Genomic DNA, 19,399 nt, shown 5'->3' on the forward strand with positions numbered 1-19,399 from the left:
GAGTAAAAATTTGAGAATGACCTGGTCTGCAAAACCTCTTTGCTTTATTCTTTATGCAGACTATACTCATTTTTGTTTTTAAATGTCTTTAAAAAAATATTTTCTGAAAGAGTTAACTATGAGGTGCAACTAGTCAAACTTACTTCAGTTTATGAATGACCAGTACTTAACAGAGTTATACTACACTCTACATATATACTAGTTAACATTTACACATCTTTTATTAACCCCACCTAAATTCTTAATGCATAGCTGAACAAAACTACACTTTTACACCTCCTACTGCTCAGCCCCCACCCCCAAAATGAAATCCATGAGCCTTTCTCAGGAGAGCTTCAAGTGCCAGGCACTTTCTCTTGGCCTCCCTGGCTTTTCAGCTCATCTTTCAGGCAAAAATACAGTGTTATCACCAAAAGGAAAAAGCACGACCCTGCACAGTCAAAAGTGACACTTTAGCATGGGGGTTTATGTAGATCCTCATTTTTTGTTTATTCCCTGAGAGTACAACCAATTTTTTACACTTTTATTTAATTACTATTTCTGTCACAAACACACATAGCTTGACTATAAAACTCCAAAAAGACAGCAATGAGCATCTCTGGTGAGAAGACAAAAACCCCAAAGCAAGCTCGTATTTACAATGTCCAACCCTTGCACCTTACAGAGTTCATCGCCGGCTTCCTGGCTCCCCTCCACGGCTGGGAGAGGCTGGAAGGGGAGGCAGGAGAAAGCCAGGCTTTCCACGGCCCCATCCCCGACGCAGGTCCTGCGACCTGCCCGACGAAGAGCAATTTGGCTTTAAAAGCAGGCATGTTGGCATGTTTACAGATGAAGAACATTCCCGTGGCTAGGCCAGAGCACTAGGATTTAAACAACCTGGATCTCCTTCCAAAATCTTCCAGGGGCTTTCAGAATGAACTTTGATAAAATATTTAACGTTATCGTGTGATTCTCCCTGGGTCCCCCCTCAGTGACACGAGGGCATCAGGATCATGCTGCCTGGTAGGGACTTGAAAACAATTTTTTTGGAAAACAAAATGTTGACTTTGATTCATTGTTTTGTTAACAACAGAGCTACAGTTTCATTTTTTCCTCAAAAACTTCATTTTGTTTTGTGATTACTGAGGGAGTTATCTAAAGTTTTTCACAGAGGTTTTGATATGAAAACAGGATGACCTCTTTGGACATTTGTAAAAAAAGAAATAAAATCTCCTTTTTAAACCAGGTCTGTGGAGGCCAGATCAGCAAAAAATATACATTGCATCTACTAAGATAAATCTCATACCCCATTGTGTAGAGGCAGATATAAATTATGTACAAAACTATACTTTATGCTGGGAGAGGATTTTTTATTATTATAGCTGTGCATTATAAAATTAGAAAAAACATCTAGAATCCATAATTTTGTATGTTTTTAGATGATGTCCCTCCTATTTAAAATATGCTGCTTGAAAAAAACAATGCTGTAAATGAAGCACACGGGACTTTATTCAGCTAAGTACCTTCAACGTGCTGGACGTTTTCACCCAAGGTAAGACGGTTCAGAGCTTCCAGGGCTGCGTTTTGAAGAGGCTGTTTCAATGAGTAGGACATCTCGGCCAGCGTCTCTTCCTGTCCTTTCAGACGTGGCCGCAGTGCTTCAGGCAAAATATTTTAAAAGTATCCCTTTGTGCTTTGGGGCCTCAGGCCAAATTTCTGCAAATGCACTGTGCCTGCAGTTGATAGGAACTTTGCACTTCTGAAACAGCAGCTGTATTTATGCCTCAATATCATCTGAACTATGCAGGTATGAAAGTATTCAGAAGGACCGCAGCACACAGCACTTCCTTTGTCATGTACCATTGCAGCTGTCTTAAAACGAGCTGCCAGTACAGCTAAGACTGTAAAACGAAGAAATTACCCTACTTGCTTTTTAGCTTTTGGGAAACATTTGAAAAGCAAAGGTTTTTCACAAATTGTTGACACTTTTGGTTAATTAATGAAGTGTTGGCGAACCACCAGAAAAGGATCAGCCTGGCAGCAGATGTGGGCTCAGGCTGGATGCACGCCTGCCATTAGAAACGCTCTTCCAAAGCTGCGCTGAGATAATGCACTTCTGGAAATGCAGAAATGGGCCATTTTGATCCTGTGAAACCACCTCTAAAGGTAATTAAAATACTGACTAAGATTTTTGGCACTGTTTCATTCTTATGACCCACAGTAACTGGCAAACTCTTTTTCCAAGGCCCCATAGTCCTTCTGGATTCCCCAGGCTCAGGCATAATTCATAATTAATATCTTCTATGTGTGCAATACTATATATTAAATTAAGTCCAAGTAATCTAGTTGTACTGCAGTTTTCATTTCTGCAGTGGTTCTACCTAATCATATTAATCCTTTGACATTCCAGAGGATAAACACATCGCCAAAGAAAAATAATTAAAATACTTGTTTCTGAAACAGTAATCTGAAGAATCTTCTTTCATTTTCAGAACATACTCTTAGAAGTGGCATGTCCTTGCAATATGCACACTATATAAATTCTAATTCTTTACACAGCAATCTACCATGTCCGTGTCGGCAGTGAACTTCTGCCCTGAAGTGCTGGTGCCTTGCTCCTTCTGAAACCTACGCAAGTTCCACATCCATACCTGAAAGCCAAATCTGGGGTCCTTCAAATTTTAATTCTTCTGCTAAGCTGTTTCTCTTTGGATCACCAAGGACCATGCATGTCCCTATCAGCGTTACGTGGAATCAAGGCAACCTGCTTTTGTCTACATGAACACACTGAAAGACAGCAACACATCCATCTAAACTGCTGAAGACTCTTTTATTCCCCCAATGGTTCTCATTTTTAAAAAGGGTAACAGAACATGAAGACAATTGTCTGCAAACTAAAAAAAGAAATAAGGTATATTAAATGTGTCTAGATAACTGTGGCACAAAATATCAGATTTTTTATTAAAATGGAATTGATGCTTCTGAAAAACCGAAATATGCAAGACACTTTAAAATGCATAAATTCCGTGAAGAACAGCTCTGCAGTAAAAATAGTGCTAGCCAGCTCTAGTTACAGTCCACAACCACAGACAGTACACCATAAATGTCTGGTTTGACATGGAATGAAAATTAACATCTGTGAACGCAGTGGTATCTGGACAGGTTTATGAGGAATGAGCACCTGTATTGCCAAAATCTCGGCACTTCCTCAAGCGATGAATTTACACCTACGTGTCTGTTGCAATGGAGATTAAGCTTCGTCATGACAGTCGTCATAAACTGCTAACTTTCTTTACGAACCAGAGAGAGATTCTGAAGTGATGCGAAGTCTAAGGGAGCAAGTAATACAGGATCGCAGCTTTTCTCTTTTTCAAGGGGCTGCCCGCCATAGATGGAAAAGACCTTAGACGCGTGCACAATACCAAATCATTATATTTCTGCCCCAATCACATTCAGCTGGCAACGAGCTTGTGTTTGGAACGAGGAAGATGGTTTGTGGCAGAGCTGCAGATCAGGGCGCCTGCCTTCCCCGAGGTAGGTGCTGGCTCCCACTGCCACGGGCAAGGGAACTGCTGCCACCTCAGCCTGGAAATTAAGAACCCCGTTTTCCATTAACAATTTCAGCTTTACACTGAGAAAGTCCTCTGAATTTAAACAGAAAAGTCTATGAAGTGTTACCCAAACCTAATCTTTATTAACTTTGCAATGTGTCAGACAAATAAGGCATTAATGCACAATGTGGCAAGTGCATTTATTACGCCCTTACATTTTTTTCCCTTCCATAGTACTTTACAGCTGAAAACACAGTATGTCTAATGATGGGGAAGAAAGATCAACCAAACAGATGGAAAAAGAAGTATTTCTGCTTAACTTTACAGGTTTGTGGGGTTTTTTTAAATTCTCACTGGCAGATCCATGTGATTAGATTGAAATAACTTATTTTATTTAAGGTTTTCAACAACTTCTAAAAGATTCAAGTCCAGCTTTGGTTTTAAATAAAATGTTAGCCACTCTTCATCCCACAGAAAGCATCTACACTGATCTAATGTGCATGACTGGAAACATTTGGCACTAGAAGCTTAGGAGGGGCTCACCAAAAAGCTATAGTAGGAAAATTAACAGTACAGTTCCTCAGTAGTACCAAAAATGCGTCAAGGAAATCATCCATTTCTGTTTACTGCTAAAATTTTACAAATGCTATTCCAAAAAACCCCAACCAAACAACCAAAGAAAACCCAATCTGAGCAACAATAATTGGTTTCTACAACATCTAAGCTTAGTAATTAGAAACTGGAAGACAAACACTGAAAACAGACCATGCTGGAACAGAGTATCATCTGGTGTAAGCGATACGCAAGTATGCTGTGGAAGTCAGAGCTATGTCAACTCACACCTGCCAACCATCGAGCCGGTTGACTGTTGTTAGTCTTTTTTTGATCCAGCAAAAGACCAGATGACTATCAACTCATTCCAAAACCCTTTCTTTTTTCAAAATATAGTTACTATTTTACTGTCCCAAGTTTCTTTTAGTGCCCAGTTCCTGAGCAAAGAAGTACTTCAGTACCAAGACTGGAGCGCGCGCAGGATATTCTTTACATGATCCCAATCGAGCATCAAAAGCTTGGCATTTGCAACAGAAATCATAACTACTTTGTACAGCGGCCATTCTCAGTCTCAGCAGTGGTATCACTTTTCTCTATAAATAGGCTGCATCAAGAAATCCACTAAATACAAGAATCCCTCCATTCAAATACCTATTTATAGAAACACTACATAATGCTCAACGTGCTTAAACTGCACACTGTTGCCTCGTTTAATGGGAAATCGACGAAAAGTTATTTGCATTTGACACAACCTGGCTCAAAGTCTGAAAAACGCCTTAACGTGGAAGCTTTCAGCCTTGATGCAGATCCGGTGTCTCATCTGCCTACATTGTTCAAATACATCTGAAAAACAGAGCATGTTTTAAGAGGCCTCCTCAGAAAATGTGAGGTTTATGTACTAAGGCCTGTTGCTTTAATATAATAGTCGCAGCATTCTTTATACTAGAAACATCAGCCACTCCAAACCCCTTTTTGAAAGGCACAATCAACATCAGCTTTGAAAGACCCTGAGACAAACTCATACTTGATGCAACTCCAGTGAAAGCAACAGACTTAAAGCAAAGATGATAGATCTAGATCTCGCAGTTTGTAGAAAATTACGCCAATGTGATAAAACATCTACTCTGGGGTTTCCAGCACTATTTTATTTCATTTTTAGAAATCATTGTTCTTTCTGGGGGTGCAGTCTTTACATCACAGAGGTTTCACTACTTCATGCTTTTATTTTACCAGCTTCATCAGAACGTGGGAATAATCCTCTACCAGTTTTCTACACGGAAGCCTAATCAATTTAAATGGAAATTCAATTGCATGCATTCCATTTAAATGACTGGCCTTTGTGTGGGAGGAGGGACTACCGAAATGGTTCCAGCAGAAGGGCTGAAAGTTCAGGAAAGTTTCTCATTTGTATTACCATGATATTCCACTTTTTTAATTAAAAATTCTTATTACGGCAATAATCACAATGTTCTTAGAGAAGGATCTCTAAGTGACAATCAGGCAACAGAAATGTTTATGCAGCGTTATATGAGGCAGAAATGTACAGGAACAAATGTACAGATGTTACTACATCTAGGGTGAATTCTGGTAAGTCCATTGAGAGAATGCATTTTGCTCTTTTTTGGTTAAAAAAAAAAAAAGACCTACAATATGGAACAACTAGTTTTCCACAAAAAGCGAAGAGTTGTAGACCACTGTAAATATAGCTTAAAAATTACTGTAAGTTTGCAGGAGCCAAGTGTAACAGAAATTACAGCATCATTCATATTTTAGAGTTCTTGTTCCCATCAAAAATTAGTTTCTGATACAACACACACACTGTTTCTGCAATATGGTCTTTCTTCCTAGGTCATACTACTTAAAAAAAAAAAAAAAAAGCACCTTAAACTAGCAGATTCGTGTCCCATCTTTTACAATGCTTTGGCACCGCTACAGCTGGTAGCACTGTCTGTTTACTTATGAGTTCATCAAACTTTAACCCTTCAGAGTAAAACTTTCCACTCCTGGTATCTGTCTTAGTCTCATTTTTTTGACTGAAGTATTTCATCCAAGAATGAGTCTGAAGGAAAACAAGAGGGGCAGAAGCATTTTATTTTTTTTCCGTGCTTCAAATATTCTGATAATTTTTTTTTTCAAAACGTAAGTGCCTGTTTTATTTTAATGAGTGAAATTAAGTCAGCCAGGAAAGTGGGGTTTTGTCAAGAATGCATCCTCTGCCTTTTATATGGAAATCTACCATATAAAAGCTACCAAATGTAGCCAGGCCACAAGATTTTGAAAAAAATTCTGATAATCATACTTTGTACACGTTCAGTCAAAACCTGTTCAAGTTTTGCAGCTGAACTACTGGAACAATCTGTTTACAAGGAGTGTGTTCCACATCTGAGGCTAAGAGAGGCTGACAAGTTTCCCAGCAATTACTGGTACGTGCTCCTGAGGTCTGCATCCGGGGCCGGCACTGGAAATGAAAACAAGATATCTCTCTCTTCTGCTCTTAATAACCCTTGAGCCTCTTGCAGGCAGCAGGGACAAAGCAAAGAAGTGGCCTAATGCAAATACCTGTACCTAAAATGCATGGAACACTTTGGAAAAACTTGGATAAATCTTGGGACTGGGATTCAAGAGGTGAGACTGGATGAGCAAGTCAGCTGAAGAAGGCACCGAAAAGAAGAAAGTGAAACTGGATGAAACTGGAGAGAAGCTGGGGAACCTCAGTAGAAGGAGTGACTGGAGGCAGAAGAGATGGGGAGAAGAGATGGAAAAATATTAGGCAAGGTACTAAGATTCTGTGTGATTCTGTGGAAGTGAGAAGCGTGACCAAGCAAGAAAATACAAAGGGACAGCTTCTGCCAGAGGGAAGGGGCAGAGCCGGGCTGTATCTGGAGGAAAGGTAGAAACACCTGTGGTGAGAAAAACCTACGACACCATGGCAAAGCATTTTCGTTGCCCTGTAGTACTAGTAGAGGGCAAATTCCTTCCACCATTGGCTCAACTGCAATGGTCTGATCAGGCCCGTGAATTCTGACATATCACATGATGGCATTCTAGTTTTGAAGGCTTTTTTATTTTTGTTCTAAAACTATAAGTTATATACGGTAAGTCACAGGACATTAAAAGAATGTTTAACCTCAACTTAGAAGAGATTGTTCACGCAATTACTATATAATTTGGCTCTTTTTGCCTGTGAGGTCCATTCTCAACTACAGGATAACATACTATTTTTTCCATATGATCTATGACTCATTCAGTGTGCAGAATGGACTTCCTCTGGGGATAAATCGGGAACGTTTAGTTAGAAGAGTTATTTATATAATTTCTGTCTCATTCACTGGAGAAACCAGCAGGTATACAATGACATGCAGAATAAGGAACATGACAGACAGTCTGCAGTTTCTGGAACTAGCTACTCTACCAGTTTTGCGGGGAAAAATGTCACCTCCCATGCAATTTACTTAATCCAATCCTTTCTCAGCTTGTGAACTATGTACTTTCTGCTTCGGGGGTCTGGTTGGAAACCTCTGGATCCAATTTGCAGATGAGCTGCCAAATCATAATTACAGTTTTGGCCAATGCAAATTTTGCTTTGAAATATGATATTGAACATGGAAGAAAAAAAAAATCCAATCCCAATTACTCAGCATGGGGCACTAAATTATTGAGCACTTCTTTTAAACCTCCTTCTTCCATATCTCGGCTCCCTTTCTTACGATAGAGATTAGATCTTCTTACCACACAGCAGCTTTGTGAATGTTAAATCAAACACTGCAGTAGTAGTACCAACGACTAGTCCTTAGAGAAGCCACTTTTTCTCTTCTTCTGCAAGGAGCATTTTAGAGGCAGGGAGCCAAAAGCTGAATAATAAAGAGAATAACATTGAGTAGTGTATCACTAATAACTAAGCTGTTGATCTATGCAGGGACCCTGGGGTAAAATAATATATTATCAGGTAATTAAATAATTTTCTTAACACACAAGAGTTACCATAGGATTATTGACAAAACTCTAGTTCTGAAAGCTCTAAACCTTTGCACTTTGTCACAAAAGAGAGTCCTTTTACTGGCACTTTGCTGCTCAAAGTAAAACTACACACCATCACAAAAAATTTTCATCAAAAAGTGACCCAAACTAAGGTCCCAAACAAGCCGTCAAGATAATTAGCCGCTTGCTATCTTTAACAAATGATAATGCAAACAGAAATATAGAAAAAGAAAACAGTACATTGCTTGGCTGGGAAGTTCCTGAGTGTTGAAGCCAAAAACCGAGGACAGTTTGCAGAACAAGGCAGGGGGATGTTTCCTTGGCTTCTCCTCCCTATAGATCAGCCACCCTTTGCCTCTCTAACACGGTCATGACAGGTACAAAATAGACGGGATCGGCTTTTCCACAAATATAAGTCAAGAGTTTGACAATAAACAGCCTTACCAACCTATCACTAGAAAGAAACTCTGTTTTATTAATTACACTTGCATGTCTCTCTGTGTGCAATGTGCTGCCCGCAAAGGTGTTATTTCTGGAGGAACACACAGCACACTTGATGAAGTACTAGCAAAGATGAGACAGAGCACCACAGACTCATTTTTTTTGTTTATTTGTTGGGGTTTATTTGGGGTTTTTTTTGTTTTGTTTGTTTTAATATCACCACTGCTTTAATTATTTCTGGATTTTGCGTTGTCCTGTATGCAGTTAGCTCTTAACGTATCATATGCAAAAGTCTTATTTAACTGTTCTGGGCACCACAGGACATGTAGTGCCAACTTCCATTTTCACCACTTCTAGGGCAGAGGGTTTGGAGTAACATCCTTCAACACAACTATTCTGTGGTTAGGCAAAGGAACACATGCTTGCTAGAGATAATCTTGCATTTGTTTCCTACTTTCTACATGAGTTTTGGCCATTTGTTGTTTTCAAGCCTTGCTTAAAAATCTAAAATTAAAAAACCCCACAAACCTAAAAAATCTAGCAACAGCATTGCTAACAGACCACTTCTCCTTCAGGAACCTTTAGCTTAATTTTGGCAGCTTCTCCTGCACTTACTTCTTCCTCCACTCACCTCACCTGGGATTGTACTGGTGGGTACTTTCACTTGAAGTTCCTGTATTGATGTAATTTATGTTCTTGTCCTGCTATCTGGCTTGAAAACGTGCCTTTAACTTGTTCATTGTTATCAGCAGTACTGAACTAATCTCATAAAAATACCAGGAAAAAATTACCCCTTTCATGTACCAAAGCAGATGCTGACATCTGTCAGTAGATGTTTTCTATACCTGTAATTAATGGGCATAGTTAACAAATGTCCATAAAAACATTTTTAAAATATTATTTGTAAATTAATTCAAAGGATTTCCCCTGATCAAAGTTTCTAGATATCTGCAGCTTCTTCTGCTTCACAAACCTGGATGCAATTAAACTAACATATGCATCAAAAACAACTTCTTGTTCAAATTATAGGAGTGTTGAATAATTATGCACCGGAATTTCAGACAAAGACTTTTGTCAATATGGATTGACAAAAAGAAACAAAGACAAGCTGGAATGCCTTAAAATATCTCCCACAACACTTGTCTATATCAATAAATGACAACTACTCAAATTTACAGTACCCTATTAAACAAACTACAAATATGTCAGGAATGCAACCGTCTGGTTGCAACTCTGAAGTCACAATTTTCCTTGATTAGTTTCCTCTTTAAAACTTGGCACAGAGGTTATGTTGGAACAATAACCAGGCAATGCATCTAAATCACCCTGCAGTCATGTTTCATTGCGGAACAAAAAAAAAACAAAACAAAAAAAGGCTTCATTTCGACAGGCATCCGAATGAAGTTTCCAATATCACTCCCCAATATTGTAAATGCTAATGCTGCTATTCAAACCTGATGAAGTGATCTGATAACCGTGGATCTATTCCCCCTTTCCTCTCCTCCGGGACACATGCATTCCATTTACTCTAAGAATTAAAAGGTAACTTCTCAGACAATTCCAATTGCTATATGAAACCTACCACTCATAGCTCACCAGGAAGGTGGGAAACAAATGGTTTAGTCAACTGATACACATTTTGGGTTTGATTTTGAGGCATTCAGATGAATTATTAACATGTTTATATCACGTTATTACTACAGATAAATGAGGGTCTGAGTCTTCAGCAGTTCTTAGACACAAATTCACTCAACTTCAACCAGTACGTAGACTTCTCCAACTTTACCATGCAACCCGTTTAACAGGCTCAGAACATCAAAATAAACCTCACAGAAGAAAAATGCAGCTCAATGCTTCCTGCAGTATCATAAAACACTGAGGTACTACTGTTAACCATTCCTTTTGAAGTACTTCTGTACAGTAAAAATCAAGAAAATATACATTGGGAAGTTGACAGAGCCTCTGGAAAGTTCAGCTCCCCGAGTGCCCAAGCGAAGCCCCAAACATAGTAATGGCACTAAATGTATATGAATCGGCTAACTCTTGTGCTAAAATATAGAAACTGTCTACCCTGTATAAACATCAAGAACCAACAAGAGAATTCCCTAAGATATTTAGGAGCAATAACATGAAATACAAGAAAGAAGTTGAAAACTTAGGTTGAATGTCACGAGGATTATTCAGCCATTTTTACAAGAGAAGGGATTTTTGCATGGAGAGAACTTCAACCGTGGTACATTGTCCTGAGCTATATTCATAATGATTTGAGATACTTCATATTTCATGTAAGTTCGGTATGGCCACTGTTTCAAAAGCAATGCTACTGTCTATGGAGTAAACAGAATTGCAGTCAGCATAGGCGCCTGCTATGGATTTTCCAAATTTACGGTGTGAATCCCACTACTCCTTTCATAACATTTGAGTGGAAAATGGGTGAAAGGGGTTGGTGCCATTCATTAAAGATCAGAACTCAAACTAGAAGCATGTCAAAAAATGCTTCAATCATAAAAAAGGTTGTTCTGCCCCACACAAGGCAGAGTTAAGATGGTTTCATTGACTAATTATGGCAATTTCCGCATTTCTTGCCTTAAAAAAAATGTAATTACTCTGTGCGTAAACAGAACATTTAAGTTTCTTGCTGTGTCTTTCTGATAATGCCCTCTCACATTTTGTAGATTTTTATCACTGATACATACTCTCAACCTTTCATTTCCAGTCGAATATTTCTGTTTCATTGCCTTCAGCTGTTTATTCTATCCTAGGCTCTACTATATTTTATTTATATCTTATTAAATTGTCTTTGGAGAAAGACAGAAATCTCATCATTTCTGTATGACACAGAGAGTCATCATAAGAACATGACAGATCCTACGGGTCACTTCTCCCTGACCTGGAGAATATAATCTATGATTGTAGCCATTACCAAATTTTCACCTGCACCTATCTTTTTGGTCTGTGTTTTTATAGTTCTTGGCATTAGAGCCAGGAGACCAAGAGACTCTTGGACTCCTAGATGCTGAATTAGTTTTAAGTAACTTAGAGTTATTGATCACAGTAAGTAATTGAGTTTTCAGTGAAAACCCATAAGCCTCTAGACATCAAAATTTTCTACAATTTTGGCCCTATTGTTAACTTTTTACAAGTTTAGTAAGTGATTAGTAAGTAATTAACCTAGTAATAATTAATTTGTGTAAAAGAGCTAACTTGTGTTCTGTTACTGCCACACATAGAGAGCACACTTGTGGAATAAAACTGTTTGAGAGAGCTTCTACAGTTATCCCAGCATATTCTTCCTAAAGATTTAAGGCAGACAGTTTCTCATAATAATATTACAAAATATTTTCCACTACAGGGTTCTCAGTTGTTGAAGGGGATGTCATAAAGCCACAGCGCAGAGATGCAGAGGAAACAACCGTGGTCCAAGAGCTTTATCAAAGATGTCTCTATTGTGACTCTTTTGTATACAAGGCACAATTGATCAAACGAGGCACGACATTTTACGAGCGGTATCTCTGGGCCAGTGCCTGGTAAATTAAGCCTGTGTTAGTGACAACACATTCTGAATTAATATTTATAAAATTCAGCTGCAAATATCAAAACAGTCAAAGAAAGGACAGTACAACCGAAAGTAATGTAAGCTTTTAATAAGTTTCCTATACACCCACGGAATGTCAGGCTACCAAACATACATACAAACCCACAGTGTTTGCAGGGAAAATTCCTCACATAAAGTCAAGGTTAAATTTCCTCAGGAAAAGATATGTCATCATAACCCCGCTTTGCCACTTATGTCAAACACCTACTCTATACAAATCTCAAAACAAGAATAAATAAACCACACAGTAGCTCTTTGGGAATAAGAAGGGGCTTTTCAGTTAAAAAAAAAAATTCTTTTAAAAATACATAGCCTTCTATTTATCTTTACCTCAGTATTTGAGCATCCCAACTATATTAGAGAGTGCACACATCCTTGCAGCACCCCATATCACTTCTAAAAAGACCTGTCTGGAAACTACATTTTCTGTTCCATACAAAATTCAACATTTCCACTTCTACCTTTTTTAAAACTTGAAATGTTGGAAATGTTTTATTCTCCATAGAGTGGAAAATGTTCAAAAACACTTGGGCAGAACACCAGCAAGCTGGTGAAATGGCCCAAGATCCCAGGTGCCAAGGGAGCCTGCCAATGCCTACCTATGTGCTCAGGTGACAGAAAAGCACATCAGGTTTTAATGGACTCGACACATTTCTGCAGAATGTTTCGGTCCTGTTTAATTAGGGTTCTGCATCCAAAAAAGCCTTCAAATGGAAAAGTTTTAACTCACACCAGTCAAAATTAGTATCATCATCATTAATATTCTTTAGGAAATTAAATTTATTAATTTATCCCATCAGGATAGAGCTGGGGATTGGCCCTGAGCCCTTTACCTTACCTCATCCCTTCAACTGTAAAACCTTTCCATTTCCAGGATTTTCTTTTCCGATACTTCGCTGTATCTGCTAAGGTGCCATTCTCAAGTGCTCTGCACACAGGAGCACAGATCCAAGTAGAGAACTCTAATTCAGAACAAAAAGCTGGATTTTCCATAGCTGTGCTACCGGAATAATACCACGTACAGCTGAAGAGTCAGGTTAAGAAAGTAAAAGTAACCATTGTTTTCTGATCCTATTTAGATACTTCTCCAAAACACAACTGACTTCTTGCTAAGTATCAGTCACATAAAATACTGGGAAAGGCAACACAGTCTAACTGGAGACCTGATAGCAACCCATATGAACCAGTGGGCAAGCTAGCAACTGTGCATGAAACTGGACAAGCTCAGGAAAATTTCATCCACTAATATCTCACTGAGCTCTCAGCTATTAGTCTTTCATACATTTTAGCTTGGTTTTTGCAAATTCATATACAAGTAAATGTATAAACTTGGTCAAAACCGTACCTCGGTCCATCTTAGATTTTACATTCATTTTGCGTTGCTCTTCGTGGTGAAACTCATGTATGAATTCCTCTGCCTATTTTTTCATACTCCTTGCTGCACTGTAACGGAATCACTGGAACATGCACTATTTTATTTTACAGGTTTTCTAACCAAAGCATTTAGGTGGTCATGATTATTATGTGTCTTCAGACTCAACTGTATTTGTGCAATTTGGAAAAGTGGGAACTGCAGAACAGGAGAGGTAACAAGCTGTCAGAGTAACCACCTGAACTCACCATCAAGGACAACACAGAATCACAGAACGGTTTGGGTTGGAAGGGACCTATAAAGGTCATCTAGTTCCAACCCCTCTGCCCTGGGCAGGGACACCTTCCACTACACCAGGTTGCTCAAAGCCCTGTAGAACCTGACCTTGAATGTTTCCAGGGATGGTGCATCTACCACCTCTCTGGGCAACCTGTGCCAGTGTTTCACCACCCTCACAGCAAGTAACTTCTTCCTTATGTCCAATCTAAACCTACCCTCTTAGTTTAAAATGGTTGCTCCTTGTCCCAACAGTACAGGCCCTGGTAAAAAGTCCCTCCCCGTCTTTCTTAGAAGTCCCCTTTAAGTACTGAAAAGCTGCAATAAAGTCTCTGCATATTAAGTAGAGACGTACTAAGAATTAATGCCTTTACCAATAAGCCGTAATTCACTGTGTGTCTTTAAAAAAATAAAATAAATCAGATCAAATTGACTTTAAAAAGGGGCACTCTGTATCACCAAATTTACACTGCAAAACAAGTAGGCTTGAATTTCAGAACTCTGAAAGCTTCTTTTACACTGCCCCAAGCAACCCTCAGCCTGAAGTTAATTTACAAATACATTCTCACACATTCAGACACTCCCGAAGAGCTAGTGACTTGGCAGTGCTTGAGAGAGTTAGTAACAAAAAGTGCTCAGCAAACAAATGTTCCATTTGAGTTGCTTCCTTTTTTCTGGTGACAAACAACGCCAACAAGTTAGCATTCAAGTTCTAATTCCCTCACACGCCCATACAATTCTCTTTCCTTTAATGCAGGGGGAAGTAAGGAAGATTTACTCATCACTCCCCAGGTTTGGAGGAATGCAGACTACATTTGAAGAATCTCACTGCATTGCGAATAGCTTTTGGGTTCGGGAAGATCCGTCAGTGCGGTGTGTGTGTGAAGGACAGAGGTTTGCTGCTTGGTTCCTGCTGAAGGAGGCCAGAGCAGCCGCCCATTCCGAGGTGAGCACGCGCAAAGCCAACATGCAAGGTGCTGAAGAGGGGAAGCCACTTGTACAATAAGAAAATAGGTTTAACGACCCGCAGAAACACTTGAACAAACACAAGCACTTCCGAGGCTCTCCCCAACCAAAACCCACAAGTTCAACTTTTCGGAATCAAGCTGTCAGTCACGTAAAATGAGTTCAGCTATTAATGAAAAAACAATAAATGTACAATAATGAGGAAATGACCTAATGGACCAAGGCAGATTGACTTAATTTGTTATTAATTAACTGTCCTTAGGAGAAACTGTAGCGGGAGTGGCCAAACACTAGGATAACCGTTAACAGAATACTTTCCACTCAATAAATGAGATTTTCATTTTTGGTATGCTCCGAGAAGAATTAAAAAAGAAAAGAAAAAGAAAGAAAAAGATACTGTTCTCTGCATGCTGGCAAGACCACTGGTACATGTCACTGCCAATAAATTAAATTAAAGCCCACGTGCAGAAGCATTTAATCAGGAAGAACAAGCAAACAAAGTGAAACACTATTGGCCTTGTTTTGCTCTCATCCTGGCCTTTATACTAAAACTGTTCTTAGCAACTTCTTTTTTATAATTATATTAATTACCACATTCTAGGGAGAAAAATAACCCTGAATAGCAATTACAGCTTCTCCGAGGGCAACAGAAATGTTACTAAATAAAGAATATCACAATGTAGAGTTCCATGCCTAGGAGGAGCTGCACCACCTACAATTTCTCTTGGTTATTAAAAGTGTCCTGTAATATAAATGATGATTTCTCAATAACTGCATTTATACATGCAACAGTGGCAAAGATGCAGCAACAGTATGCTCACCTATTTTTTCCTCTTCATCTACTGAAGTCTCCTGTTTAAACAACAGTTGCTAAAATTAACATGAAAGTATTTTCACTCCTGTTCCCCTACTATCAAAAGAAATTTGCCGATGGCCAGACCACTCACCGCACTGACCTGAGTGTCTTGCCACTGTCTAACTCACAAGCTGGCAGCCCTTTTCTTTCCAGCCCACTTATCATTCTCAACAAATATCCTCTACAAACCCCCCTCCATACCTCAGCCATTTGGGATCGCTTCTTTCTTCCACTTCACTTCTAACTTCCTCACCTCTCACCCCTTCTCTCTGAAAAGAGATCTTTCCTGGAAACAATTTTGTCAGGTTTCTTAAGTCAGGCAGAATACTGTCCAACTTTTTGCCTTGATGCAGTAAGGGATGAAATAAAGACTGGGGCAGTTGTGTATCGCTTGGACACCACTGAGCAAATTCAGCACAGAAAACTTTCCAAATTAATGCCCTGCACTAAGTTCATTTCCCATTTCCTTCAAAAAACAGAAAGTGTTTTTCAAAAGAGCAATTTGTACCAGAGACTGTTCTCAGAGACTCAGACTAGCCCTTTCATGTTTTCCATTTCAGACAAACACGCTAAAACTTTCTTGACAGTGGGTCCCTTCAATCAACTGCTCCAGTCTCCATCAATGGACTTTATTCATAAATAAATGAAGCAAATGTAATAACTGCTACACTAAGAGGCAAAAAGGCACTCATCTAATTTGTTCAGATTGTGTTTTCGTTACCCTGATCATATGTTCTGTTTCTACATCTCCACTATGCAGGCTCCCACTAAACGAAACGGAATTTCCAAGAGGCAGAAGAATCAGATGTGCACCCACCCAGAAAAGTAGGGCCTGTTGTGTCAACATATTGAGACCACTCTTTAATATCCTGCTTCTAATATTCAAATACGAGCTTCTTCGAGTTTGCGACATTAAGTCAGATCAGTAGCCCAAATAAGACGCAAATATTAGGAAGAGATACTTCAGGAAATACTAAAATGACACAGACAGAAACTGAAATTTTTAGCAGGATGAAAACTGCTCGTGGGGAGAAACAGCAGAACCTCACTAGCCTCCCACATAGAATGGGAGACTGCCCCAGAGCACAGAGCTACACCCAGCCGAACGGGTTTGAATAGAGTAATAACAGAGTAAGTTTTATTTAAAAATTAACACAGAACAGATTTTCTCTCCAATAAACTAGGATGCCAAAATCAAAGCACATAGAGCTCAAATGCTGGTAAAAGCAGCATCTGTGACAGAATGCACACAGCACCCTGGGAAGATACTGGAGTGATCCAGGCTCTGGGTGCTGGCTTTACATGCTATTTAGGGCATGACTGGCACTCCCAAAAGGATAGCCTTATCTCATGGGATCGAGAAGTAGGGAGCCTTCACAACGTGCTCTGCCCCAGCTCCATTTTTCCATTTCTTACATGGAAAAATACTAAACTTGACTCAGTTTCTACCTCTATCAAATTCGAATTGTACGCATTTCGTAGGTTTAGTGACTGCTTAAAATCCTTGAAGGTATGATATTAGGTAATTATAACATTATACATCTACTTTCAGTACTCCCCAAGACGCTTTAAAATAAGGTCACAAAAAATTTCATTAAATTAATAAAAAACAACGTTCAACTTCACTTCATTGACTATGTGAACACTGAGCAACCTAGGGAAAACCAACAGCCGTCCAACAAATAAAATATAGGAAAAGTAGACTTACGTTTGTGTTGCAGAGCTTATATTGCTTGTAGGCGCCAACGCACACAATTGCTGCAGCCCTTTGAGGCTGGGGCTGGCCCTGGAGGGCCTGGTGTGACGCAGACCCGTGATGGCTGGAGTCACTGCTGTGAAACAGGCTCTGCGACACAGGGAACGATGATGACTGATAAACTGAGGGTCCCAGGACTTGATGCCCAGCCTGAGTCCCACTTTCTTCTTGATAAAGATTCCCGTGTTGAAGCGAAGGACTAGCTGCCTGGCTGTAAGCGTTCATGAGGCTTGGATTCTGATGAAATACGTGGTTCCTTGATGACTGTCGCTGCCTCCGAAGTTTCTGAGGCTGCTGACCAGTATCAGTTTGTAAAGGTAAAATGTATGGGACTTTTCCATATCCATACTTTCCTGGACCAATAGGATTTCTGTTTCTGCTTCTAAAAACAGAGAAAGTGAGAGAAAACAGTTACTGAATTCGTAAGTGAAGAACAGTTAGAAACTTATATGACTTGTTATTTGTCAAAGTTATTCACTGCAAAGCAACAGGTAACCCACAATTTCAATCTATTATACAGAAAACATGCCCAAGCTGTAGTCTTGCTTGGTGTATTGGGAATCTCTGAAGAAGTCTACTGGCTGAACTAAATCCTGGGCCCTCTTTGGCCAAGAGTCACGTGGGAGGTCAGTGCCAACTAGCAAGGGCAAATGGTTAGGTGTGGTATAAAGTAGGGGTTTGGGGGGCGGTGGTGGTTCTTCTTTTAATCCCTAGGACTCTACTTTAACATGGAAATTCAGAGAATCAAGGCTGTATATTCCTAATATACATAACCATGTTTCTGAGGAGCTTGAGATACATAACAGCAGGAAGACCCTACTGTGGACTTGAGTAATGACAGGAGAAAATTTGAGTCCAGTATGGCAAAGATCATTAACCATTTTGTATGCATTTAAAAGGCCTCCTGTGGTTCTGCTTCATTTACTACTTAAGAAATAAAAATGGAAACAGAAAAAGGATAAGGAACATCAAAATATTAATGAAAGAACTCTGGAAAAGATGACAAATGAAGGAAAATACCATTATTATTGTACACAGTTTACTGTCTCTTCTTTGGCCAGCAGCTTTAGTCTTTTTTATTTTAATATACAAAGTGTGGATTAACACCATATTTAATTAATAAGCCATGAGCCCCCAATCTGTCGTCAGGACAAAAGCCCACCTCTCAGTGTACATTACTAAAACATTACACAAGAGCTTGACAGCCTCCAGCACTAATCACAGAAGTTTCAGGTCTGCCTGCGCACAGATCTCTTCTCGCTTACTGAAGACCCAGCGTTTTGGGCCGTATTACACCTGTATCGGCACTCCCAAACAGCTGGTCCTCCCTGGAGGGTAGTTTTGTCCTCTGCACACTCACAGCAACACAATGGACTCACTCTAGAAACTCAGCTCCAACTTACAAGTGAAAAATCACAAAATGAACAGTACCACAGTTGGGTCATACCATTCAAGAGAGTTAATCCTGGAATTTTATCTGCAAGCAATAGGCTCATTTGGATTTGCTTTTCTTGCCATCCTCTACAGCTTAACATCGCCTCAGGCCTTGGTTTCTAATGTTGCAGTCTGAAGAATAAGTTGGCAAAAAGGATTTGTTCCAGTTCAGACCAATGTGTGAAGACAGCTGTTTTGGGTAACCTTTGCAGCTCAGGAAGGGAGACACCATTAAAAGAAGGTAATTTTCTTTAATATATGTAAAATAGACATGAACTGCAGTGAAAACCAGAGATTATAAATTGACATACTTATTTTCTAGAAACTGAAGTGTTACAGATGTCAGCCAGACACCCGATCAAAGAGACTTTTCCTTGGGTTTGTTTTTTCTTGTGTTTTCTTCGCAAGTCTTATATTCTCTTAAGACTCTTCTTACATGGGAACCTTGAAAGTCATTTACTTAACATTCTAGCTTTATGGCCACGTGGGGCCTTTAATCAGCCCTTCCTGGCTCAAGGATGTGTGAACAAGAGTGTTGATTTACCCTGGCAGATAAGCGACCAGCACTCTTGAGCTGTTTATACCTGTTAATCTGCTCTGTGACCACGATGGTCATTGTTGAGGAAGGGTTGGGGTAGTTACA

The 19,399-nt window shown here is 39.5% G+C and overlaps 1 protein-coding gene across 6 annotated transcripts in view; it reads right to left on the reverse strand.

Moving 5' to 3' along the window:
• THSD4 (thrombospondin type 1 domain containing 4) overlaps positions 1-19,399 on the reverse strand; it is a 331,149-nt gene that overhangs the window by 228,701 nt on the left and 83,049 nt on the right. For all 6 annotated transcript variants that reach the window (XM_054213910.1, XM_054213911.1, XM_054213909.1 and 3 more), the window contains one exon: positions 17,275-17,704. In XM_054213910.1, the coding sequence (XP_054069885.1) occupies positions 17,275-17,704 (430 nt within the window). The remainder of the gene's footprint in view (positions 1-17,274; positions 17,705-19,399) is intronic.

The sequence above is a fragment of the Rissa tridactyla genome, chromosome 9, assembly GCF_028500815.1.
Source record: "Rissa tridactyla isolate bRisTri1 chromosome 9, bRisTri1.patW.cur.20221130, whole genome shotgun sequence".
In the NCBI taxonomy this organism is placed as follows: Eukaryota; Metazoa; Chordata; class Aves; order Charadriiformes; family Laridae; genus Rissa; species Rissa tridactyla.